Source organism: Hyperoodon ampullatus (genome assembly GCF_949752795.1).
Source record: "Hyperoodon ampullatus genome assembly, chromosome: 7".
NCBI lineage: Eukaryota > Metazoa > Chordata > Mammalia > Artiodactyla > Ziphiidae > Hyperoodon > Hyperoodon ampullatus.
Genome location: NC_136920.1, coordinates 92942115 through 92968864, shown reverse-complemented (window position 1 = coordinate 92968864; position 26750 = coordinate 92942115). Strand labels below are relative to the sequence as shown.

At 46.1% G+C, this 26750-nt stretch overlaps 1 protein-coding gene across 1 annotated transcript in view; it reads left to right on the top strand.

The window, feature by feature from the left end:
- Positions 1-26750, top strand: part of SORL1 (sortilin related receptor 1) — a 157742-nt gene that overhangs the window by 110889 nt on the left and 20103 nt on the right. The window contains exons 26-38 of the mRNA XM_079708073.1: positions 2712-2837; positions 6369-6476; positions 7799-7930; positions 8938-9069; positions 9714-9848; positions 10684-10839; positions 14219-14368; positions 19543-19674; positions 21057-21183; positions 21343-21512; positions 24908-25020; positions 25261-25365; positions 26049-26121. Of these exons, the coding sequence (XP_079564199.1) occupies positions 2712-2837; positions 6369-6476; positions 7799-7930; positions 8938-9069; positions 9714-9848; positions 10684-10839; positions 14219-14368; positions 19543-19674; positions 21057-21183; positions 21343-21512; positions 24908-25020; positions 25261-25365; positions 26049-26121 (1659 nt within the window). The remainder of the gene's footprint in view (positions 1-2711; positions 2838-6368; positions 6477-7798; positions 7931-8937; positions 9070-9713; positions 9849-10683; positions 10840-14218; positions 14369-19542; positions 19675-21056; positions 21184-21342; positions 21513-24907; positions 25021-25260; positions 25366-26048; positions 26122-26750) is intronic.

The following is a 26750-nucleotide window of genomic DNA, read 5'->3' as shown; positions in this document are numbered from 1 at the left end:
TTTTTTATATCTAGAATTTCAATTTGGTTCTTTTTTATGTATATAATTTTTGGTATACTATATGTGTGCTTTAAATTTATTTATTATTTATGGCTGCATTGGGTCTTCTTTGCTGTGCCAGGCTTTCTCTAGTTGCGGCGAGTGGGGGCTACTCTTTGTTGTGGTGCGCAGGCTTCTCATAACAGTGGCTTCTCTCTGTTGTGGAGCATGGGCTCTAGGCATATGGGCTTCAGTAGTTATGGCACACGGGCTCAGTAGTTGTGCCTTGTGGGTTCTAGAGCACAGGCTCAGTAGTGCCATATGGGCTTAGTCGCTCCGCGGCATGTGGGATCTTCCCAGACCAGGGATCGAACCCACGTCCCCTGCATTGGCAGGTGGATTCTTAACCACTGCGCCACCAGGGAAGTCCCTCTATTTGATTCTTTTTCAAATTCTGCCTTTTATTTTTCAGTGTGCTTTTCTTTATGCTTTATGTTATTTTTTTACATTATTAATCATTCAAGTTGTATTGATATTAGCATTTCTTTTTCCTCATTCATTTCCTAATAGTCCAGTGCTTTATAATAAGGCAGTGCTTTTGTTGTCACAGTAACTAATTCATCTCTTCTGCCCCACTTTTATTTGGCTAATGCTTTTGATCAGGTGTCACAACGGGTCTTACTGAGTCAGGAGAGATCTGCCCAAGTCAGAGAATAGGTAGGAGGATAATGGCCTCTCTTAGAAACCCTGGTATTCTAATTTCATGATCATTTGCCCCATTAGCCTTTCTGTTCTTAGAGTCACAATGAATCCTGCTATGCAAAGGATTCTTCATCTTCCCCAAATTCTTTAGTTTGTATTAAAGTCCATCTCTTTCGTCCTTGTAATTAAAAAATATTATTGATTGAGCATGTATCATTCATCAGACACTCAATGTCAGAGAGCTAGTTAGTTACTCAGAAGACAGAAAAATTCAGAAAAAGAGAGTATGTTAAGCATTCCATCCCTGCCTGGCCACTTGGATGAAATGGTGCAAATTAATTAGTCTTTCTTGGCTCAGCATCTGTGATGGAACCTGGAGATCTCAAACATGCCTCCCAGAATTGTCATTTGGAAACTTCATTAATGCTCTGAAATTGTTTTCAACTGGAATTGAAATGCATAGGCTGAATAATAACAAGTACATCAGTATGGCAATGAGTTTAGGCGACGGTATCTTTTATGAAAGCGAGCAAGGCTTTGGTGAGGAATTTTTTAAAGGGCTGTCAGATTTGTAAAACCAATAAATCAGAAGTATTCCAGGCAATGGCTGTTACTGGGGCAAAGCTCATGTAACATGCATGATACACTTACTCCTCTTATCAGAGATAAGTATATTTTAAAAAGATGTTTAATGGATTCTGATTGCCAAAGGCTGTAAAATATTGAAACTTCCTGTAGACTTCTTTGCATGCTACAGGATATAGCCTTGGTCGTTGAGGAGATAAGTCAACAGATGATGGACAACTGTTTGTTGTAAAGTGGTTTGAAAAATCAGGTGCTTTGTATTTCAGACCATTGCAAAAAAATAGCCTCAAAGGCAGTAGAAATTCTAGAGGGCATTGGAAGCCCATTTTCCCAACACTTGAGTCACTATTACCAACCATCTCGATTGAATAAATAACTATGGTGTGCACTCAACAACCCACTTTTGTTTGTTTTGCCTCCTTCTGTTGCTAGAACGTCCTGTCCACACAGTTAAACCAAGAGAGCCCGTCTGTCTTGGTTATATTATTTTATGCCAGTTGTAAACAAGGCCAGCCCTGGCTTTCAGCAACAAACAGACACAAACTGCTCTCTGTGTCAGAGGAGGAAAGGGAAATCTGATGCAGAAGGCGCTTAATAGTGTTGGTTGGGGTTGAGGCAGATACTATGCATTTGAAATAGTCTTTGACCGAGATTTTGGGACATTTTCTAAACAACTTCCAGGTGGCCTCAGTGCATGTATGCAGATGAACCTGTTAATTTATAACAGTGGCTCTGTTTCACTTGCCTTTTTTTTTTTTTCTTTTAATGACTGTAGAGAGAACGCCACGTATTATTGCCTGGTAGCTGTCTCTCTCAACTGTCCAGAAAGTTAGATTTTGGACACATCTTTTATTCTCTTCAGACCTGAGGTTTTCCACATTTGAAATTGGGTGGTTTATTTAGAATTATAAAATCATGGCCTTTCAGAACTTACAGGGGTCCTTAGATATGAATATAGATGATGAAATTGAGGCCTCCACACAGTGGGGACCAGCTTTAGAACCCAGTCCCCTGAGCACACAATGCCTGTCCTTATCCTGCGGAATCTGGATGAGTGAGAAGATCAAGTAGCCAGGTAGAGTGGAGAAAGCACAGGCTTTGGATTTGGACAGCCCTGGTGCTATTACTTCATTATCTTTGTGAATGTGGGCGAGCTTCTTAGTGTCCTAAGCCTGTTCCTCATCTGTAAAAGGGGGAATACTTCTTACCTCATAAACTGTTGTGAAAGTGACTGATTTTTTAACATGTATATCTGTGCTTGTAACACTGATAAACTCAGAGCCTCAAGCTGTTGCCCATTCAGGAGGCCTCATTCCACCTTAAGGGCAGCCCCAGGTCATACCTGTGATCTAGTACAAGCCTTCTCTCCACTTGGCCCCTGATGGTGATGGGAGCACGGAGGTGAGGGACGTCTTGACCATTTCTCTCTTCTCTTTCTCTGGCAGCCATCTATCACACCTGTGAGGCCTCCAACTTCCAGTGTCACAACGGGCACTGCATCCCCCAGCGGTGGGCATGTGACGGTGACATGGATTGCCAAGACGGTTCTGATGAAGATCCAGTCAACTGTGGTAAATGCAAATGCTTTGGCCTCCACCCAGAGCATTTCCCATGTCTGCTGTTCAGGAAAATAGACAACAGACAGGCCAGGAAATTGAATAGCGACCCGCTGTGCCCGGGTGCCCACTCTGACCACTAGTGAGCCTGCAATTTCTGTGTGGCACTGCTGTGCAATGTGTAGGCCTGGGTTATGTAGTCTTAATTCTTGGGCAAGAAGGTTGCCTCACTGCTTGTCCATAACAACTTTGAAGAAAAGAAATAGAAACCCACTAAGCCACCTGGAGCACTAAATGCAGTCACATTACCAGTGTTCTGCCAGAAATTAGCCAACAGTTACTATATAAATGGTATATTTTATGGCTAAGAGGTCTCTGTTATGGCCTCTTGGGAAAATGGCTTACTACTCATTAAGGCAGAACTTTTTCAATACGATCTATTTAAAAAAGGATTCTGAGGGGGCTTCCCTGGTGGCTCAGTGGTTGAGAGTCTGCCTGCCGATGCAGGGGACACGGGTTTGTGCCCCAGTTCAGGAAGATCCCACATGCCACAGAGCGGCTGGGCCCCGTGAACCATGGCCGCTGAGCCTGCGCATCCGGAGCCTGTGCTCCGCAACGGGAGGGACCACAGCAGTGAGAGGCCCGCGTACTGCAAAAATAAATAAATAAATAAATAAAAATAAAAGGATTCTGAGATAATCATTTGAAATTAACCACAAAATAGCTGCCATACAAACACAATACATAAAATGTTTTTTCACACCAAATTTTAAAAAAAATTCTGTTTTATATTGGAGTATAGCTGATTTACAATGTTGTGTTAGTTTCAGGTGTACAGCAAAGTGTTTCAGTTACACATACACATGTATCTATTCTTTTTCAGATTCTTTTCCCATACAGAGTATTACAGTGTATTGAATAGAGTTCCCTGTGCTGTACAGTAGGTCCTTGTTGATTATCTATTTTATATATAGTAGTGTGCACATGTTAATCCCACCCTCCTAATTTATCCCTCCTCCCCACCTTTCCCCTTTCACACCAAATAGTTTTAAAGCTCTCTCTCCTTATCCTCTTGTCGTGTGTCTGTGGGAAATACTCCCTGTTTTGTCCTTATAGTCTCAATACTCTGCTCACACAATACTTCTGACACTTCTTGGCCACCAAATGTGTGCTTTCCATATCAAGCAATTCCCCGACACCAGCATGTCCTACAATTTAACTCAATCCTGACACTGTCTTCCTCAAGACAGTGTCACATCACACAGCCCCCACTTCAGATGCCAGTCACAAGTCCTATGTTGTCACATGTTCTTCTGATCAACCAGCTATAAATCTGGGTTCCTACAACCTCTTCTTTGGGTTTGATAATTTGCTAGAATGACTCAGAGCACTCAGCGAAACAACACTTTTCAGTTTATTATAAAAGGTTATGGTAAAGGAGAGAGGTGAACAGCCAGATGGAAGAGAGCCCAGAGCCCAGAGCAAGGTATGGGGAAGGCCATGGGCCTTCCACACCCTCTCCAGGCCCCACCACCCTGCAAGCACCTCCACGTGTTCAACAGCCTGGAAGCGGTCTGATCCGCCTACTTTTGGGATTTGGGGGTGGGGCTTCATCACTTAGGCATGATCCATCATGAACTCAGTCTCCAGATCTCTTCTCTTCCTGGAGTGGGGATGGGCTGGAAAGCTCCAAGCCTCTAATCGTCACATGGCTTTTCTGATGACCAGCCCCCCGCAGTCACCCTATTAGAACAAAAGACATTCCCGTCACTCAGGCAATTATAAGGGTTTTAGGAGCTTGATGCCAGTAACCAGGGGCAGAGACCAATATACATCTTTTCTGTTATTTCATACCATACATCCCTAATTTTCATGGGGTTGTAGTCCTTGTCTGCATGCTGTTCTATATTCTGCTCCTTTCATGGCACAATATTAAACAAAGATGTTTCCATACGTCTGTATTTTTCTGTGGTTAGCATTTTCACGGCAGATGCCTTTCCTCTTTGTATTGCTATAACGTAGTTTTACTTAGTCCCTCCCTGGTTGAGTAATTTCAGTTTCATACTGTCATGCATAGTAAAACTGTTCATGTGCTTGGAAATAAGGGCTTCGTTTTCCTTTGAGGTACTTCCTGGGGTATGTCCCTCAATATGGAAGTGCTGGGTCAAAGGTTCTGATCAATTTCCATGGTTCTCATTAAGCGTTTCCAGATTTTATTTCCAAGTGACTCTACTGAAAGGCTCTCCATCAGTAATATATCATATGTTTCCCCAGGCCTCCCTGGATTTAATCTTTTGAGTTGTTTTCACTAATTTAGTGAGTGGGCATTTGTCTTGTACAATTTAAAATTTATACTTTTGAAAAACCTTTGTATGCTGAGTGGCATTAACTATTTCCCCAACTCAGGTACTCCTTTACTGTTTCTGTTCGATGTCCTTTGAACAGTCTCCTAAGAATGATGATTTTTTTTTTTTTTTTTTTTTTTTTTTTGCGGTATGCGGGCCTTTCACAGCTGTGGCCTCTCCCATTGCGGAGCACAGGCTCCGGACTCGCAGGCTCAGCAGCCATGGCTCACGGGCCCAGCCGCTCCGCAGCATGTGGGATCTTCCCGGACCGGGGCACGAACCCGTGTCCCCTGCATCGGCAGGCGGACTCTCAACCACTGCGCCACCAGGGAAGCCCAGAATGATGACTTTTTACAGGATTAAAACACATTTATTTTCTTGCCTTATCCCTGATCCTCCTGGGACCATTCCACCAAGAGTTAGGTTTGCAACTGGCCTGCTGGAAGTGATTTTTAAGCCACATGTCTGGCGGTAGCTCTCTGTTCAGGAGAAGGGGTGACCTAGTGCTAAGAATTCTATGCTACGTGCGAAACCTAAGATTCTTAACATTTCTGGGACAAACTTTCTCCAAAAGGGCTTCGGTATACAATTCCTGAAGAATTAAGACAGTGAGTGATTTAAGAGTGTCCTACTTTTTTCCATCCACTTGAAGCTTTTCTTTTACTTTAAATAAAAAAAAAAAAAATTTCTTTTTTGAGTAGGTCAGAAAAATCTGCTCAGTTCCCTCCCTTTGTTGTGTATCCTTTCAGAATATTTTTGTGCATGTATGCAAATTTAAATATACTACATGTTCTTGTCCTGTTTTACACATGTAGTATGCCACCTACCTTGGTCTTCCACATAACTGTATATCTAGGACTTGTTTTTACGTAGTGCTTCTTCAGTCTCTTTGTAACAGGCTAGTGTTCCCGTGTACAGTAATTACACAGTCCCCTATTGACGGATACGTAGGTGGTTTTCAATCTATTACAAACAGTGCTTCAATGAATAACCTTGTGCCTCCGTTATTTTTCACTCATGTAGGTAGATTACTTTTCTTAAGTGCCGTTGCTGGGTCACCGTATGTATACGTCTGTCATAGTGATAGCTCTCCGTAGGGTGGCACAAATTTATACCCGTCACCTCCCCAGCCCCCTGGCCAAACAATGATGTGAGTGCCTGCCTGTTTCCTTATACTGCTTCTTCTTGAATCACATTCCAGAGAAGAAGTGCAACGGATTCCGCTGCCCGAATGGCACCTGCATCCCGTCCAGCAAACACTGCGATGGTCTGCACGACTGCTCGGATGGCTCAGACGAACAGCACTGTGGTGAGTCCTCACCCTGCCTGGGGGGCACCTTGTGGCTGTGAGTGAAGGGCACACATTGGACTAAATGCTTTCATTTCCTCAGTACCTGCCTGCAATTAGCTTGTAAATGCGGTGACCCCAAGTTCTCCACCAGGACTCAGAGGGATGGAGTTGGGGAGGTGCGGTTTGGGGGAAGGAGAGCAGGGGAGGGAGCCGTGGTGGGTGACTGTGGAATTAGGTCATGGTCCATGATCATCTTTGTTCAACTGCAGTATGTCCTGTGAATGGACCAATGGTTTGGAATTGGACACTTATTTCTCCTACTTCCTTGGTTTTCCTAGTTGCGGACTATCACTCGGGTAACAGTTTTAGGCCCAGTGACCCTTTTTATGCCCAATTTTTTTGGACCCGGAAATGTTGTCTGGAGTCAGTGGTGCCCATCGTAGGGAAGAGCAGGCTGGAGACCCAGGGGTGAGCCAGCGTGGCAGTTCAGGTCTGAAGGCCACCTTCTCGCCCTGTCTTCACGTGGCCTCCTCTGTGCCTGCATCTCTGTTGCCTCTTTTTTTTTTCCCTCGGTACGCGGGCCTCTCACTGCTGTGGCCTCTCCCGTTGCGGAGCACAGGCTCCAGACGCGCAGGCTCAGCGTCCATGGCTCACGGGCCCAGCCGCTCTGCGGCATGTGGGATCCTCCCAGACCGGGGCATGAACCCGTGTCCCCTGCATCGGCAGGCGGACTCTCAACCACTGCGCCACCAGGGAAGCCCTCTGTTGCCTCTTATATGGACACCACTTCTATTGATCCTTTTGATCAATTTATCAACTGATTTATCTCCCTTAACCTGGATTACTTCTGTAAAGTCCTATCTCCAAATACAGTCACACTGGGGATTAGGGCTTCAACATAATATAAGTTGGGGGCGGGGGAATTCCCTTGTGGTCCAGTGGTTAGGACTCTGTGCTTTCGTAACAGCAGTTTGCCAAGCCCCATATTGGAGAGTCAGTATTTGATTGATAGTGGTTAAGATCATGGGCTTTGATGTCAGGCAGCTCTGGAATTCAGGTTCGGCTCCACCCTCACCCACTGTGTACTCTTGGCAAAATACTTAACGCTGCCATCCCCTGTGCTTCATTTGGAAAACAGGAGAGTAAAACCTCTCATCATATTGTCCTGGGAGTTTAACAATGTACTAAAGCTCAGGGTTTGCTCAGAGCAAGCGCTCGGTGACTGTGCGTGTCACTCCCGTCTCCCGAATGCGCGTCTGGCCAGGGTGCATCCTCCCAGGGCCCACGAGGCCTCCAGCCCCAGGGGCTCACGGCCTCTTTCCTTTGCTGGACCCTTCCAGAGCCCCTCTGTACTCGCTTCATGGACTTTGTGTGTAAGAACCGCCAGCAGTGCCTGTTCCAGTCCATGGTGTGTGATGGCATCATCCAGTGCCGCGATGGCTCGGACGAGGATGCGGTGTTTGCGGGATGCTGTGAGTGGGGCGGGGGGAGGGGGTCACCTGCGGGCACTGGAGAGACTAAGGGGTGCTGGGCTGCCTGGGGATGTGCCTCCATCTAGTTTACAGGGTCTCGATTGAGGGTCCAGTCTTGCCTTTTCTGAGAAAGCTCACCTTTGTTGCTTCGGAAACTTGCTTGTTAGTTGTACAGATAAACGGGAGGACAGAGGATGACCGAGCCCTTGGCCCACATGTCAACGTCACCCACAGGCTTTCTTGCGCCCCCATCACTGAGTGGCCCCCTTGCCTTGCTGCAGTGTCTTCACCGCACTCACTTCCACTTCGCACGCTGTACGCTTATTTTGTGCGCCGCCTCCCTCAGCCGGAGTGTGTGTGCAATAGAGCAGGTCTGTGTCTCGTTCCCTGCTGCAGCCCTGTCCCCAACACTGCCCTGCGTGTATTACATTGGGCTGGCCAAAAAGTTCGTTTGGGGTTTTCCGTGATGTCACGGACGAACCCAAATGAACTTTTGGGCCAACTCAATAGTAGGTACTTGCGTCAGTCTGCTTGGGATGCCAAAACAGAGGACCACAGACTGGGGGCCTTCAACAACAGAAAGGTAATCTCTCACAGTTCTGGAGGCTGTACATCCAGGGTTAAGATGGCGGCAGGGTTGGCTTCCTCTGAGGCCCCTCTCCTTGACTTGTGGACGGCTGTCCTCTCCCTGTGTCTGCATCACATGGTATTCCTGCTGTGCCTGTCTGTCTTCTGATAAGGGCACCAGTCCTGTTAGATTAGGGCTCCACCCTCACGACCTCACTTTAACTTAATTACCCCTTTCAAGACCTTATTTCCAAACACAGTTGCCTTCTGAGTTGCTGGGGCCAGGCCTTCAGCTGACTCACCTTCGAGGGATCCTTCAGCCGTGCGGTCTCTTGGTGGAGGACATTTGTTCTTTCCTCCCGTTTCCAAATAGCAGTGTTATATTGAGCTCTTCGGTGTAGAAGCAATCTGGATTTTTCGGGTGTTCGTTCCTTCCCTAGCCCCAGGCCCCGAGTTCCACAAGGTGTGTGATGAGTTCAGTTTCCAGTGTCAGAATGGAGTGTGCATCAGTTTGATCTGGAAGTGCGACGGGATGGATGACTGCGGGGATGACTCTGATGAAGCCAGCTGTGGTAAGGAGACCTGGGATCTGCCTCCTCGCTTCCCTCATCTCCGGGTTGAAGGCGCCTGAAGTTAAGGAGGGGGCGCTCGGGCCACTCCGGCACCGGCTTTGCCATCTCCTTCCTCAGCCACAGTTCCTGCCAGTTCTTGAATCTGCCTGTAAGGAATTGAGTCTTAAAGTGAGAACCTACCCCCTAGCAGGGGTTAGGGAGTATTTACTCCGTTTTCTTTTCTTTCCCCAGTTAGAAAGTTCATGTTATATATAAGGAATATGATAGAGGAGTTAGGATAAATATTTTGGCATGTGCTTCCCCCTCCCCTGGAAAGGTTACAGAGGCCACAACGTAATGGAAATCCCTGTCACTGTCACGTTATCATCAGTAGTTAGGTCATTCCTTTGGTGAAGTGTCAAAATTAAAACTCGGGTATCGTTAGCAAGAGGCATAGGTCAGAGAATGTGAGATGGAATCCAGGAAGGTGGGCTTTTGTCTGTGGATGTGCTCTTGTCTCCCGATGGGTCCAGGAAGCTGCCTTGTCCTTCTCTGGGAGGGCCGTGTGGGCTGCCTCGGGGCTTGGGTGAGGAGCCTGTGTGTCCTTGGAGCTCTGTGTTCACAGCGTGCAGGGCAGACGACTGACCATGCGGTTCACCCCCCAGAAAACCCCACGGAGGCCCCCAACTGCTCCCGCTACTTCCAGTTCCAGTGCAAGAATGGGCACTGCATCCCCAACAGGTGGAAATGCGACAACGAGAACGACTGTGGGGACTGGTCTGATGAGAAGGACTGTGCAGGTGAGGGTCCGGGGGCAGCCCCATCGCTGAGACATGCCAGCGTCCTCCCACCTGTTCACATGGAACCCAGCTCTGTCTCTGTGGTGCCTGGCTTAGGCAGTGATTTTGGGGGGGGGGGTGCGGGGGGTAACTCTCTGAGTTCTTTTCTCTCCCCATCCCACTGTGAAAGCCGCCCGGTTGATTTCTCCTGTTCCGAGGGTTATGCTCTCCAGGGCACAGTGAGGACTTTAGCGCCTGGCTACCCCGAGTGTGGCTTGCAGACCCACAGCTCCTTGTTAGAATCGCAGCCACTGACCCCACCCGAGGCCTCCCTCCTGACTCAGCGTTTGCGTTGTAACGAGCTCTCTGGGTGATGCATGGGCCATGACACATTTATGTGTACGTGATACACGCCAGGGGAGCACTGGTGTGGGCGGTGTGCCCGTCCCTTTCCTTCCTGGTGTTCTTGTCCCGGAGCTGGTCTCGGGAAGGTTGGCGTTAAGTTAAGCAGAACAGGGTTTATCCTCCATAGGAATTAATTCTCCCACTCACCCAGTGCATTCCGAGTCCTTCCACCAGCCTGCACGAGCCCCTGCGAAAACTAACTCATCCGAATGTTAGCCCAGATCAAATCAAATAGGTAAGGTGAATCCATTCCAAAGAAGGGAAGAGAATACAGTCTGTTCTGACACCCCATCATAAATGATTTTTCACTGTTCAGAACTGTGCCGGACCCCGGCCTCCCTGGGCTGGTGCAGCTAAATCTGGGACATCCATACTAGGTCTGGGACACATTTGGGTCTGAGATCAAGCTTCCTGTAACGTTTTGGGTTTCCTTGCTTGGTGTTTTCCTCAGATTCACATATTCTTCCCTCCCCTACTCCCGGGCCCTCTACGTGTCTGCCCAATTACTACCGCTGCAGCAGTGGGGCCTGCGTGATGGACAGCTGGGTGTGTGACGGGTACCGAGATTGTGCAGACGGCTCGGATGAGGAAGGCTGCCCCTCGCCTGGTGAGTGCTGGACCCGGCCCTGGCCCGTGGCACCTGCTTTAAGGAGAGGACCTCTGGGGCTACACCCTGGGCACAGCCTGGCTGAGGGCAGTATCCTGCCCTCTGGGACTCTGCTCTGTGGCCAGGCCCCTTCTCACCTCCAGAGCAGGGAGACCCCAGGGAACTCAGAAGTCATCTTCTATCACTGCCCTCTGATCTTCCTGTAGGGAAAGGCCAGCCGCCCTGCTTTCCTCCTTGGCTGTGGTTGGGTCTCCTTTGCTTCCTCTTCACAGGAGGTTACCATGGGCATTATAGGGGAGGTGTCTGTGTGTATTAAACTCTCGGGGCGGCGGGGTGCGGGGGTCGGGCAGGGTACAGAACCGGAGTCTCTGGCTTGCTAGCTGGCGGCCATCCTATTAACAGAAGGGTAAGCACTGCCATCTAGTGGCTGAACACAGAGGCTCTGGAGGTTTGTGAGTGACCGTATTGCTGGAGGTCTTGGTGAACCGTGAGACCGCCGCCTAGGGCACACCCTTAACTGCAGGCAGAATTGTATCCTTTCCTAAACAGTTTTCCATTTCAAACTCAGTTATAATAAAATAATAGTAGATCATTGCTTGCCATGGTTTACATAATTCTTTTCAGCAAACTTATAGGTCAATAGTCTGATTTTCCTCCTTTAAGACTTGTTTTCATCCCATCTCTTCCCTGTTTAAAATCATCACTGGTTTCCCCTTGTCCTTTTTGTCCAGAAGAGAGACCCTAACCCCTGAGTCCTATTTTCAAGGCCCTGTTTGAGCTGACCTTTCCTTGCTTGCCATTACTTTTCACTTCTGCAAGCTGCGCTCCTCCCCCACCCTGGACACACCTGCTTCTTCTCTGCCTAGATTCCTCCAGTAGGGTTCTTTCCCTTATCAGACCCGACCTCGTCCCCCTACTTGCCCTCTCTGTGAAGCCCACTGTCGGTCAGGGCAGACAGAAACACAGGTTTCGTAGCTAAAGGAGACCTCAATATGTTGTCAGTATTTCTCAAAGTACAGCATGAAGCCCACCTGTAATGGAATCACTTGGGGTGTTTATAAAATTATAGAATCAGAATTTCTGCCTGGAGCCCGGGAGCTCCCCCTGTGAATGGTAGGTTGACTAAAGATTGAGGCTCCTCTTTCAGGCAGGTAGGGCTTTATTCCCCCTCTCAAGACCCACCCCCACAGAGCTTTCATTGAGTTCTTTAGCTGATGTCCACCCCTTTTCCAGTGTCATTGAACTCTGCCCTGTTGTCCTTTTGGCGCTGAACTGTGAACAGCCACATGTTGCTTCGTGGTCATTGCATGTGTATAAATCTTTCCTTTCCGTAGTGATTGTGCCAGACCTGGTGTTTTAGTCTGAATCTCCCACTCTGCCTACCACAATAATAGGCAAATAGCCAGTGCCCCGTAAATGCTTCTCAGATTAAAACAAATAAAAAAAAAACCTTCTATCTCTGCCCTTTTCCCCCAAGGCCCATCTCTCTATGTAGTAACTTGATTGTCCCTCTCTCAAAATTGCTACTGAAACCGAACAGGACGTTAACCAACTCTAGCAAATTCGGGCTAATTCAATGAGCAGATTCCTGGTTAGATGCTGCCTTCAGCTTTTTTGAATTCTTTTTTAGGTATGTTGCCCATGTAAAGTTAAATTGGCATCTAGCTCTCAGATCTTATTTCTTCACTGGATAAGTCTCTGAACTGGGTTCTCTGCCTTATGTCTCGCCACTTTGCGATTTATCTTCCAAGAAGCCTCATACATACTAATATGTAATTATATCCTCTCCCAGCCTGGACCCCCCTGATGGTGCCCTTACTGTCCAGGTGTAAGCGCCATGATGTGCCTTGGCCCAGTCCTCTGGCCTCATTTTTTCCCCCACTCTTCTCCACGCACTTTGTTTTAGCAGAGTGCTTCTGGGGGTTGGAGAGGCCCTTTGAAAATCCAGTTATCCAACTATGGAATACAAACAGTATCCCAAAGCTAATCATTGTTTTCTGTTGTTGTTTGCTGGCTCAGGTTATCTTTTGATGGCGCTTCCTCCCTTCCAGCAGCCTCTTGGTGTAACTTTCCACAAGGTCACCGTATCAGGTGATTTCTCAGCTCCATTGTTTCCCTTGGAGATATCCCTTTTAAGAGGAGATTGGCTTCTCCTATCTGGGCTGACTGTTCTCCCAGCCTGCTGCCTGTCCTTACCCTGGGGCTTCACTGCCCTCCCTGGAATTCTCTTTGCCTTTCTCCTGATTTAGATTCCCCGTTTTCCTGGACCTTGTGTCTTGCTTTTTCTTGGTTTACTCCCTTTTCTTTTGGTGGAGCACACCCTCTGGTAGCTTTGTCAGGTGAATATGATGATATGGGGCCCGAGGACACGGTGATGATGGCCTTCATTCAAGGTGTTTATCTCTTGAGTTTCTCTGGTTTGTGCGGGTTGTCTGGGGCACAGGTATCTTCTGGGAGGTTGCTTCTCCATCCTTAGGACTCGCTTTACTTCTCTCACGTTGCAGCTCCTTTTTTCTATATCCCAGGTCTTTCCTCTTGGTTTTTAGTTTAATCCCACATTTTGGTAGAGCACATTTTCCAGAAATTTCCTGAGAAAGAGTACATGGGAGGTATATTTGAGGCCTTGCTTGTCTGAAAGTGTTTTTCTTTCCTGTTCAGACCTGATTGGTTATTGGGCTGGGTTTGGAATTCTAGGCTGTAAATATATATATATATATATATATATATATATATATATATATATCCTTCAGAAATTTGAAGACATTTGAATTTCTGTCTTCAGAAAGCAGCTCTTGGAAAATCCAAAGCCATTTTGATTTGAATCTTTTATATGTAATCTGTTTTTACTGTCTGGAAGCTTGTAGAATCTTCCTTTTGGTACCAGTGTTGAAATTTCACAGTGATGTGCTTTGCTGTGGGTCTCTTTCTATCTAATGTGGTGGACACTGATGTCCTCTTTTATTCTGGAAATTTACGTATTTTAGTTTTGGAAAATTTTCTTGAAATATCCCTTAGTATTTTCTTCTCTCTTTTCTTTTTGTTCCTGGAACTCTCGTCAGTAATATGTTGAATCTCCTGATCTAGTCTGCTTACTTTTTTAAAACTTAAAAAAATTTTTCTTTAATCTTTTCTTTTTCTACTTTCTGCAAGATTTACTCACCTCTGTCTTCAAAGTCTTCAACTAAGTTTGGGCCTGAGAGAGAGAAGGATGAGATCCCTGTGTCTTGTCAACCTGCCGTCTTTCACCAGAGCTCACGTTTCTGTTCAGGTCCCCTTCGTAATTCCTAAAGCACCGAGATCTCCAACACACCCAATAGGTCGCTATTGCTGGCCAGCCCCTCAGTACTAAAAAGTGAATTTTAAAAATCTTTTCTTCTAGCAAATGTCACTGCTGCCTCCACTCCCACCCAGCTCGGGCGATGTGACCGATTTGAGTTCGAGTGCCGGCACCCGAAGAAGTGTATCCCCAGCTGGAGGCGCTGTGATGGCCATCAGGATTGCCAGGACGGCCAGGACGAGGCCAACTGCCGTGAGTCATCAGCGGGGCCGTCTCCCCCAGGGAAGACTTCTAGAGGCAGGATGTCATGTGCTTCTGCTTTGTTTCTCATAATAATAATTCTGGTATTATCTCCATTTTAGAGATAGGAAAGTTAAGCTTCAAAGAGGGTCACCTCGTCAATAACAAACTGGGGCCTTTATTCTGTATTTTTTTGTACAAAATTGTGATCTTTTCATCAAACCATGTTGAAAGTTCTTGTAGGGAGGAATACTCCAGAATAACACAGAGAAATTAAATGGGGATTAGTGTAAAATCCTGCACTTCTATTAAAAGAATGAACAAAGTGGGCCTTTGGGACATTAAAATAACAGGGCAGATTGATCCAACACTTACCAAAATAATAGTAGGAATGTCTGAGCCAGATAAGTATAGTAAGAGGAACATTAAACATAATTAACAAAGAAGAAATGAAATAGGAGCTTCCTCCTGGGTGGGATTAATTCATTAATGGGTATTCTTTTTTTTTTTTTTTTTTTTGCGGTACGCGGGCCTCTCACTGTTGTGGCCTCTCCCGTTGCGGAGCACAGGCTCCGGACGCGCAGGCTCAGCGGCCGTGGCTCATGGGCCCAGCCGCTCCACGGCATGTGGGATCTTCCCAGACCGGGGCACGAACCCGCGTCCCCTGCATCGGTAGGCGGACTGTCAACCACTGCGCCATCAGGGAAGCCCAATGAGTATTCTTTAAATAAGTTTCTTTAGCCTGTTTCAAATCTGCCTTATACATAAGGATGTTGCTTGGTTAAGGTCTTAAAATCAAGGTGTACTCTATCCACAATTTTCCTCAATCCATTAATTGGATAACCGTATCAGCAAAGGAAATGGGATTAGCGTGACATGCCTCTTCTTAAGAGAAGCAGGGGCCACTACATTCTGTTCTAAGTGCCCATTAATCATTTGTTTAATAATCAGTTTAAGAATTTTTGGAGATTAATGACAGCCGTATTCCCAGTTTCTAAAAACTATGTTCTCCCTTTTAAAATATTGAGACATGTTTCATAAAGAAACCTCGGACATCCTCCAGCTTTACTGTTCAGCTGTTCTTTGATTATATTTTACCACATTCTTACCAAGCAGAGTAATTCTGTGATGGGGATCTTGGTATTTTCCAAAACAATCCCCTCTGAGCCTGGAGTCCTTCCCTGACTCTCCTGTATAAAGTCCCCATCACTCTCTTACTATTACTGCCTTTATGTTTCTTTGTAGCTCTTATCACTATCTAAAGTAACATATTTGTTGACTTATTTGCTGTTTCTCTCAATAGAAGGTAAACTCTATGAGTGTAGGTCCTTTGTCTGTTTGACACATCACTATATTCTTAACGTCTTGAATAGCAGCTGATTCATAGTAGGACCTCCATAAATGTTCACTGGATGGATGGATGGATGAATTCCATCTTGCGCATCTGAGACTGTTCACTAGTAGTTCTCAAACCTTTTCTAGATGCTCTAATGCAGTTTTATATGTAACCAAGCCCCCCATCCAAGCTCCCCCAGGCAAACCAATTTTTGCTCAGCAAATGACAGAACTGTATGATACAAGGATTCTCCAGGGGATGGGGGATTATAATTTGTAAAAAGCCTCACAAGTGGTTTCAATATTTTCCTTCTCCCATTGAGAGTTACTATATTAGGGCATTCTTTGAAAAAACTGAATTCTGTACCTCCATCCTAGAGACATTCAGAGAAGTCTTCATCCTTCTTTCATAAGGAAACTCATCAGTTGAGGACAGCTGTTATAGTATTCTGCCCCCACCTCCCACTTCCAAACCCTGTATCTTTTCATCTCTAGTAAAAGCTCCCAGGATCCTTTACCTGTTCCTCTTGACCATCCTGGTTGCTCTTGTGAGAACATTATCCAGTTTCTCTACCTACATCTCAAAGTGTGGTTTTCAGAAGTGGATGCAGTGCTTCAGATAGAAAACAGGATCACCTTGTTCTAGAACAGAAGTCCTCAGTGCTGGCCAATTCTGATGAATCACTGTGGAACTTGTAAATATGACACACGCCCAGTGTCGTGTTTCTGCCTCAATAGCTTTGGGGCAGGTCCTAGGAATCTGTATGTTTTAGACGTTCCCCAGAAGACTATTAAGAACCACTGTTGTAGATTCTCTACTGTCGGATAACCACCATGGTTTAGTGGTCTGTTTGGATTTCTTCTAGTATGGATAGAGTCATTGTATGGAACATTGTGTGTATATTTCCATGGGGTGGGGAGCACAAGCTAGGAGGAGTCTGATTCTGAGTCCCAGTGGAGAAATTACAGTTTGAACTCAGGAAACTGAGGTAGAATCCCAATGTAAATCTGGACAAATTACAATGTTTCAAGTGTGTATTAGTTTCCTATGGCCACTGTAATAAATTACCACAAACTTAATGCCCTAAAATAACACACATTTATTATCTTACAGTTCTGTAGGTCAGAAATCTGATAGACGTCTCACTGGCTGAAACCAAGATGAAGGCATGGCTGAGTCCTCTGAAGGCTCCAGGGCAGAATCTGTTTCCTTGCTTTTCTCAGCTTCTAGAGGCCTCCTTCCTCCATTTTCAAAGCCAGCAACATTCTGTCTCTCTGATCCTTCTTTGGTCTTCACATCTTCCTCTTTGACCACAGCTGGGAAAGGGTTTCCACTTTTTTTTTTTTAATTATTAATTAATTAATTTATTTTTGGCTGTGTTGGGTCTTCGTTTCTGTGCGAGGGCTTTCTCTAGTTGTGGCGAGTGGGGGCCCCTCTTCATCGCGGTGCTCGGGCCTCTCACTATCGCAGCCTCTCTTGTTGCGGGGCACAGGCTCCAGACACGCAGGCTCAGTAGTTGTGACTCATGGGCCCAGTTGCTCCGCGGCACGTGGGATCCTCCCAGACCAGGGCTCGAACCTGTGTCCCCCGCACTGGCAGGCAGATTCTCAACCACTGCGCCACCAGGGAAGGCCCGGGGTCTCTGCTTTTAAGGGCCTGTGTGATTGGATGGACCTGCCCAGGTAACCCAGGCTTAAGTCCTATGTCAAGGTCTTTAGCTCAATCACATCTGCAGAGTCCCTTTCTCCTTATAAGGTGACTTTAACATGTTCCAGGGATTTGAACATGGACATCTTTTTTTTTTTTTTTTTTTTTTTTTGCGGTACGCGGGCCTCTTGACTGCTGTGGCCTCTCCCGTTGCGGAGCACAGGCTCCGGACGCGCAGGCCCAGTGGCCATGGCTCACGGGCCCAGCCGCTCCGCGGCACGTGGGACCCTCCCGGACCGGGGCATGAACCCGCGTCCCCTGCATCGGCAGGCGGGCTCCCAACCACTGCACCACCAGGGAAGCCCTGAACATGGACATCTTTGATGTGGAGGAGCAAGAGTGACTTTAGAACCTCTTTACTGGTGGGGTCGGGTTCTGATATAACTCTCCCTGTCCAGGGCTGAGCAGGCAGGTGTGAGTCTCTATAATGAAGGCACAAGGTACCTGAACCAGGACCCGGTGCAGACCTACCTGGGGTGGCAGATGTGGTTTCTGTAGCCATTCTCATCTTTCTTCTTTTTAGGATCATTTGCAGTTACATTGTCATTGCTTCCTTTTTAGAGCCTCTCATGCAGTTTAAATCTACTTTCCAAACTGGAGAGAATATCAGATTATGGTTTCTAGCCAACGAGTTGCATAACTCTTAACTCATCAGTGCTCTTTATTTGCGTTATTTCATTGTCTGCGGAAATACTTTGAAAAGCTAAACAATTAAAAAGACTACATACGATAGACATGCCTCTTACTATTGTGATTCATCTCATTACTATTAGTCTCACTCAAACCAGAAATCAGAGGGTCATTCTGGACTGCAGACTAGCAACAGGAGCAGATGATTAGGAATAAGTACCGCAGAGGAAGAGCAGCACCTCGTGGATGCCTGCTCTCAGGTGTGCTCCAGGTGCTTGATCTCACTGGGTCTTGTAGACACAGTAGGGATGGAGTTGTCACCCCAGTTTTTTTTTTTTTTTTTCTTTTTTCTTTGCGGTACCCGGGCCTCTCACTGTTGTGGCCTCTCCCGTTGCGGAGCACAGGCTCCGGACGTGCAGGCTCAGCGGCCGTGGCTTACGGGCCCAACCGCTCCATGGCATGTGGGGTCTTCCCGGACCGGGGCACGAACCCGTGTCCCCTGCATCGGCAGGCGGACTCTCAACCACTGCGCCACCAGGGAAGCCCTCACCCCAGTTTTATACTGGGGAACTGAACTTGGGCACTACAGGCAGACCTCGGAGGTTTTGCGGGTTCTGTTCCAGACCACTGCAATAAAGCGAGTCACACGAATTTTTTGGTTTCCTGGTGCATATGAAAGTTATGTTTACACTATATTGTAGTCTGTTAAGCGTGCAATAGCATATGTTTAAAAAATAACGTACATGCCTTAATTTTAAAATAATTTATTGCTAAAAAATGCTAACCATCACCTGCGCCTTCAGTGAGGTGTAATCTTTTTGCCACCCTTTTGTAACATCAAAGATCACTCATCGGGGCTTCCCTGGTGGCGCAGTGGTTGAGAGTCCGCCTGCCGATGCAGGGGACACGGGTTCGTGCCCCGGTCCAGGAAGATCCCACATGCCGTGGAGCGGCTGGGCCCGTGGGCCGTGGCCACTGAGCCTGCGCGTCCGGAGCCTGTGCTCCGCAACGGGAGAGGCCACAACAGTGAGAGGCCCGCGTATCGCAAAAAAAAAAAAAGATCACTCATCACAGAGCAACATAATAAATACAATAATAATGAAAGAGTTTGGAATAGTGTGAGAATTACCAAAATGTGACACAGAGACATGAAGTGAGCAAATGCAGTTAGAAAAATGGCACTTGCTCTGCCACAAACCCTCAGTGTGTTAAAAACCGCAATTATCTGCAAAGTATGATAAAGCTGAGCACAATAAAACGAGGTGCGCCTGAATTAAACAGTTAGCTCAGGCTCATACAGAGCAGGATGTAAACCCTGATTTGTTTGACGCCAAAGCTCTGGCCCTTCCTGAAGGCACATTCCCCTGGTCAATGTCAAATGAAGAGGGATTAGCAGGCCAGCGTGGGGTCCCCGCCACCCCCACCCTGAGGGTCTTTTGAAGCAGAAGCTGGTGAGTTCCCTTTTCCCGAACACGAGAAACCTTTGGTGACCGTGGCCCCTCGTGTGTTGCAGCCACACGCAGCACCCTGACCTGCACAGGCCAGGAGTTCCGGTGCGAGGACGGCGAGGCCTGCATCGTGCTCTCCGAGCGCTGTGACGGCTTCCTGGACTGCTCGGACGAGAGCGACGAGCGCGCCTGCAGCGGTGAGTGTGGCCCCCCAGGACCCCGGGCTCACCCTCGGCCCTGCTGAGTAGGCCCTGAGGTTGAACCCTCTTGAGCTCTTCCTCAGTCTGAAAATGCAAAGATTCTTGCTCACTGTTGGAGCTGCAGGTGAGGCGAGGCCCAGTCCCGCCTCTGATGCAGCCTCCAGCTCACCTCGCCGCTCTCAGGGAAATGTTGGTCTTAGATTGGGTGTTTTTGGTTTTTTTGGTTTTTTGTTCTGTTTTCTTTTGCTTTAGTCCTTGTATTGGTACTTGGATCCTTTTATTTATTTATTTTTTAAATATTCTTTTCCATTATGCTTTATCACAAGATATTGAATATAGTTCCCTGTGCTATACAGTAGGACCTTGTTGTTTATTCATCCTATATATAATAGTTACATCTTAGAATGGGGTTTTTTTGAGTTTAAATAATGATAATTTTAATCAAAAGATACTATGAAATTATAGTATCTAATTATGAAAAATTAAGTAGTGTCTTAGAATTATGATTTGCTTAATTACAGTAGTGCATTCTATTATGCAAATAAAGCAATTTAACTTGATCTTTCATAGGAGTTTTTTTTAATTTTTATTTTATATTGGAGTATATTAGATTGGCTTTGGAGGGACATCCCTGTGTTGAGGCCTCGTTGTTCCCACAGAGCGTCAGGCTTTGTGGTGGGGTGAACTCCATCCTTCTGTCTGGAATGCATTTAGCAATCATTTGGGGGCTGCTATAACAGTACCACAGACTGAGTGGCTTAGAAGCAACAGAAACTCATTTCTCACAGTTCTGGAGGCTAGAAAGTCCGAGATTGAAGCACCAGCAGATTCGGTGGTCTGGTGAGGGCCCACTTCCTGGTCCATAGACAGCCTGTCTTTTCTGTGTCCTCCCACAGTGGAAGGTGTGAGGGAGCTCTCTCGGGCCCCTTTTACAAGGACACTAATCTCATTTTCAAGGACTCCATCCTTATGACCTAATCATCTCCCAAGGGCCCCACCCCCTAATACCATCACATGGGGGATGAGGTTTTCAGCATATGGATTCTGGGGGACACAAACATTTCAGTCTGTAGCTGTAATGGATCTTGCCATGACATTGTCTTTGGATTTGTAGCATTCTCTGTTGAGAATCAGGCTTAAATCAGTGCAGACAAGGAGGTGAAATGCAAGGAGAAAGACCATGCTTGGAAATTTAGGAGACCTTGGGAAAGGTTATATAGGAAGGTCTGAACTCTTTTTTTTCTGGGGTGTCTTAAGATAATGGTGGTGGCCTGACCACATCACAGTAGGTCTGCCTAAAACCAAGGAACCTCTTGGGTCCTTTGAAATCCAAGATTTATAGGATATCAATTTCTCTTTTTTCCCCTTGCTTTCTCTAGAGGAATTAAATGTATACAAAATACAGAATCTTCAGTGGACAGCTGACTTCTCTGGGGATGTAACTTTGACCTGGATGCGGCCCAAGAAAATGCCCTCTGCTTCTTGTGTGTATAACGTCTACTACAGGTGGGTCTCATCTTTGCCGTGGGAGAAAATGATGTTTCTGTTGCCATTGGATGTTCCATAAACTCAGTGTGTGCACAGAGCAGCTCTTTTTGACGGATTCAGACATCTCAGCCACCCCATGCTGCTTTGATGTGATGCTATCTTTGTTCTCTTGGCCAGGGTGGTTGGAGAGAGCATATGGAAGACTCTGGAAACCCACAGCAATAAAACGAACACAATATTGAAAGTCTTGAAGCCAGACACCACGTATCAGGTCAAAGTCCAGGTCCAGTGTCTGAGCAAGGTGCACAGCACCAATGACTTTGTGACCCTGAGGACTCCAGAAGGATGTAAGTGCTACAGCTTATTTTTATGGCAGGGACAGGACCTTATGTGGGATTTTCAGAGAGTTTTCCAGGATGCTCAGGAGCGTGGAAATAAAAGTACTTGTGCTTCCTATGTGGCTAAGTTTTATGGTCCTGGCTGAGTTGTTCTTATTATGTCACTTTTTTTTTCAATACAATTCTTTTTATTGAAGTATAGTTGATTTACATGGTTTTAGGTGTACAGCAAAGTGATTCAGTTATACACATATATATATATGTATTCTTTTTCAGATTTCTTTTCCATGATAGGTTATTACAAGATATTGAATATAGTTCCCTGTGCTGTGCAGTAGGTCCTTGTTGTTTATTTATTTTATATACTGTAGCGTGTATCTGTTAATCCCAAATTCCTAATTATCCCTCTCCCCCATTCCTCTTTGGTAATCATACGTTTGTTTTCAATGTCTTAAAACGATTTTTTTTAATTGAAGTATAATTGACCTACACCACCGTGTTAGTTGCAGGTGTATGACATAGTGATTTGATATTTCTATAATTACAAAATGATCACCACACATAATGTTTTTCTGCCCACCATTGCCCTCTTTCTACCTCTACCTTCCGTCTCTAGGTATTTCCCACTATTTGGTACTTTGGAGATCATCACTGTTAACGTATGAGACTTGTCAGAAGTATTGTGGGTTCATTTTAAGGAAATTTACCAAAACCCTTGGGTCATAGAGAGTCCCCTAGTTCCTCCCCCTTCACAGTAGTTGACATTGGGTGACTCTGCTTATTCCCGTGATCTTTGCTCCCCAGGTTTTGTGAACTCTTCATTTGCAGTTGCCATCAGAACCATGTTTACATTTGGAGCTGTTAATATGAACTATGTTTATCTTAATATGCGTGTAGATGGTTACACGTAAGATATTTATAGATATGTGTATGTGCACAGGTTGGTACACACGCATATTTTTCTGCTTTGTCAACTGAGAAGGCCCAGAAAAACTTTAATAGCCTTGAGCATACCTGTCATTCAGATTTAGGTTTCTAATGCCTTCTTCAATAAAAGGACACAGGGCTCCTTGAAGAAATGGCCAAATCCAGGCCTGGGGCAGGAGATCTACAAGATAAACCTGGAGCATCTGGTAGTTCCAGAGTGTAAGGAAGTGCTTACTAAGTGAAGTAAGTCAGAAAGAGAAAGACAAATATCACCTGATAACACTTAAGTATGGAATCTAGAAAAGTGATACAAACAAACTTATTTACAAAACAGAAATAGACTCACAGACATAGAAAACAAACATATAATTACCAAAGGGAAACTGGGGGGAGGGATAAATTAGGAGGTTGGGATTAACAGATACACACTACTAGATATAAAATAGATAAACAACAAGGACCTACTGTATGGCACAGGGAACTATGCTCAATATACAGTGGAAAAGAATCTGAAAAAGAATGAATATATATATATATATATATATATATATATATATATATAAACTGAATCACTTTGTGGTGCACCTGAAACTAAAACAACATTGTAAATTAACTACAATTCAAAAAAAAAAAAATTAAGGAAGTGCTAAACAAAACAAACAAAAAAGAATCTATGAGTTATGACTTTGTTAGAATAACATTTGTTCAGTAGAGCAGAGAGAGTGTCAGAGAGTCAGCAGAAGCCCACCAGGGAAAGTGAAATAGAGAAGTTTATTACTCCCAGGTTCTGAAGGCGGTATACGCGTACCTCAAGGGGCCACGCAGGAGGTCAAGGCAGGGTGCAGGCAGAGAGCAGCGGGACCTGGGGCACACGCCTTTTTTAGGATTTGTGGGTGGAGTGCTGTGGAGTTCCTGGGCTAGGGCTGGTTTGGCGAATTCACACCAAAAAAGGGGGGTTTTGTTAAACTTCTTGGGAGTCTTACCTAAGGAGCACAAGGGGGAAGGTCCTGGGAGGTGGGAAAACTTTATCACAAGGGCCCTTGGGGAAGTCACATTAGGGATTTGCATTTGCTTGTGACTCTTTGGGCTGTGATCCAGGGCTTGCTTGGGGGCTAATGTCAACTTAAGGCCCCCTTAGCCTATTTGTCTAAATAAAATGGATGCTGAGGCAGCAATACCATGGGCTAGCTTAGCTGAACTCTAAGTGGAACCATTTTTGAAATATCCCATTCGTTGATCTTCTTTCCACAGATGGTAGCTGAGTCCCTACTACTGCTCAGGAATTAGGTTAGACACTGGAGAATCAGATGAATAAGACACAGTTCCTGCCCTCCAAGGGCTTGCAGGCCATGGCTTGTTGATGAACATTCACTGTATTCACTTGCCGAGGCTGCCATAACGAAGTACCCCAGATTGGGTGGCTTAAACCACAGGCATTTATTTTCTTCCAGTTCTGGAGGCTGGGAGTCCAAGGTCTAGGGCTGGTTTCATTCTGAGGCCTCCTTGGCTTGCAGACGGCCATCTTCATGTGGTTTGCCCTCTGTGTGTGTCTGTGTCCTAATTTCCTCTTCTTATAGGGACACCAGTCATATTGGGTAAGGGTCAATGACCTCATTTTAACTTAATGACTTTTTTAAGACCTTATTTCTAAATACACATTCTGAGGTAATGGGGGTTAAGACTTCAACACCTGAATTTGGGGTTGGAGGTGATACAGTTCAACCCTTAATATTCATCTTCAGCGGATTATCAGCATGAATAACTACTGTGCAGTCAGAATGAAGTTTGACTGGGAAGCACTGTAACTGGTTTCTATGTGGTTTCTAGTTGGGCCCTGAAGGCAGTCGCAAAAGGGGAGATCCCGAAAGGTCTTAGAAATGCCAGCACTGAAGTTTTTAAGGAGCCTACTTTGAAGGGGGTCCCTTCATTTGAATTTAGAAGTTCTGTGCTATTAGAAAGTAAGTCTTGGGACTTCCCTGGCGGTCCAGTGGTTAAGACCCCAGGCTGCTATGGCAGGGATCATGGGTTTGCTCTCTGGTCAGGGAACTAAGATCCTGCACGCTGCGTGGCATGGCCAAAAAAAAAAGAAAGTAAGTTTTATTTCTTTGTAGCCACACCAGTGGTTCTCTGGTTGTACGAGAGTTCAGGACAGCAGATGCCGTCCTTGACAATTAAGATCTCAGCATCAAAGCCCAGGGCCAGTGGTGACTTAGCCCGCCCAAGTGATTCTGTCCTGCAGCCCCTGGTGAGCCCCCGGCCTGCATCAGACTCACTGAGCCGTGGTCTGATATGTGCAGTCATTAGATGTGTGATGAATACAAGCAGGCCTTGCATTCTGGAAGAGAAGAAAGGTGTTCTAGGGGATAGGTCCCACTGGCAGCTTTGGATTCTTTCTCGTCCAAGTTTTGAGCTCAGGGGAATTCCTCCAGTTGATGAGTATGCAGATGGACTTTAACCCTGAGTTGCCTCTTTTCCAGTGCCAGACGCCCCTCAGAACCTCCAGCTGTCGCTCCACAGGGAGGTGGAAGGAGTGATCGTGGGCCGCTGGGCCCCTCCCGCCCACAGCCACGGCCTCATTCGGGAGTACATCGTAAGTCCCTCTGGCAGCGGGCTGTGCGCGGGTAAGTGTGGGAGATTGCCGGGGCTGGTAGGGCAGAAGCATGTTCTGTGTGACAAGGATGTGGTTTGCTGTCGCCTTGTAAATAATCATCCATCCTCTGGAATGTCTTGCATCTCACCTTCCCCTCTCTCTGCCTGCCTCCTTGCAAGATGTCAGGATGCCCAGACCTTTGGTTACCTGTCCATAGTATTTTTTTTCTCCTCACTTCAGGTGGAGTACAGCAGGAGTGGTTCCAAGATGTGGGCCTCCCAGAGAGCTCTTAGCAACTCGACAGAAATAAGGAACCTACTGGTCAACGCTCAGTACACCGTCAGAGTGAGTGTTCGCATGCATTTTAGCCATCCAGGTGGTCTTGGAACATGGGGAGATGGCTGGCCTTTCATGAGAACTCCGTGCCTACCTTTGTGAGATGCTTACTCGTGGTGTGCTCAGTATCCAACCTGTTGCTCTGGAAGCTTGTCATTTCTTTCAGTCTCATAAACCAAGGCCACAGAGAACTTGAAATCAGACTTTGCTCAGATAACCAACAACTGATGGTAATGCAGTTTTACCTGCTTTTAACCCAGATATTCTGCTAGTGCTCCAGCTCCAATTACTTTTGCACCCACCTCTTTTCTGCTTATTTTTAGCTGCAGGGAGATACAGAGCTATGATAAGTAGCATTTATAAAATGATATTGTGGGGTTCTTATGAAATATATTATCAACATCTTCAGTAGAAAAGAGATTTTGTGCAAAACATGTTTTGAGACCATTAAGTGTATACACAGACTCCTTCATAATTTCAGTGCTATCACAGTTCCCTTTACCCAGGTTCCCTCCCGTTGTCTCTTTCCCTGTCTTATTTCAGTTGCTGGGGCCTCTGACTATCCTGAATCCCTCTGTGTATAATTTCTTCCACCCTTATAGCCAAAGCCTCACCACTTTAGCTCATTCGGGATTCTTACTGTGTGGTATGTTGCCTGTATTTCATACTAATTCGCACTCTTGATTTGAAAGGTGGCTGCAGTGACCAGTCGGGGAATAGGAAACTGGAGCGATTCGAAATCCATTACCACCATAAAAGGAAAAGGTAAATGATTCCAGCATCTGCAGATTTAGAGAAGATAGAATAACCCTTTGGAAATAACGTTCAGTGTGACTGGAAAATGAAGAAGCAGAGATCAGAAAACTTCACACAGCCTCCCTCTCCCCGACACACGCACTTTTGTGGGCGTCTCCATAGTGCTTTACACACGAAGTCTTTTGGGGCGACTGTTGAAGGTATTCCTCCTTCTAGAACTGAGCATTTGTTATAATAAAAACATACAAAGGGATTTCCAGAGGCCTTCATGCCCTTGTTCTCAGGCACAGTATCCAAAATAGAAGGTAGTCCTTCCTTCCCAGCCAAGGTAAAGATGATCTTGTCCATGGTTATTTGTGGTGTTTTTAAGAGGGTGCCATGCTGACACTTGTTACTGCCCCAGGGGCACCGACCGACGATGCTTAGGTGGTAGTTTCTAGTGCTCGAGCTGATCGGAGTCATAGCTTACGACTCGCCGTGGACCTGCTCTGCATACACCAGCTCGTCTCGTTGAACCCTCAGAACAACTATAAGAACAGATAAGGGACTGGAAAGGTTATGTCTCCTGCACGCAGTCAGTCAGGTGACAGAGCTGGGATTGGAACCTCATCTCCTGAGCCCAGAGCCTGTGCCCTGAA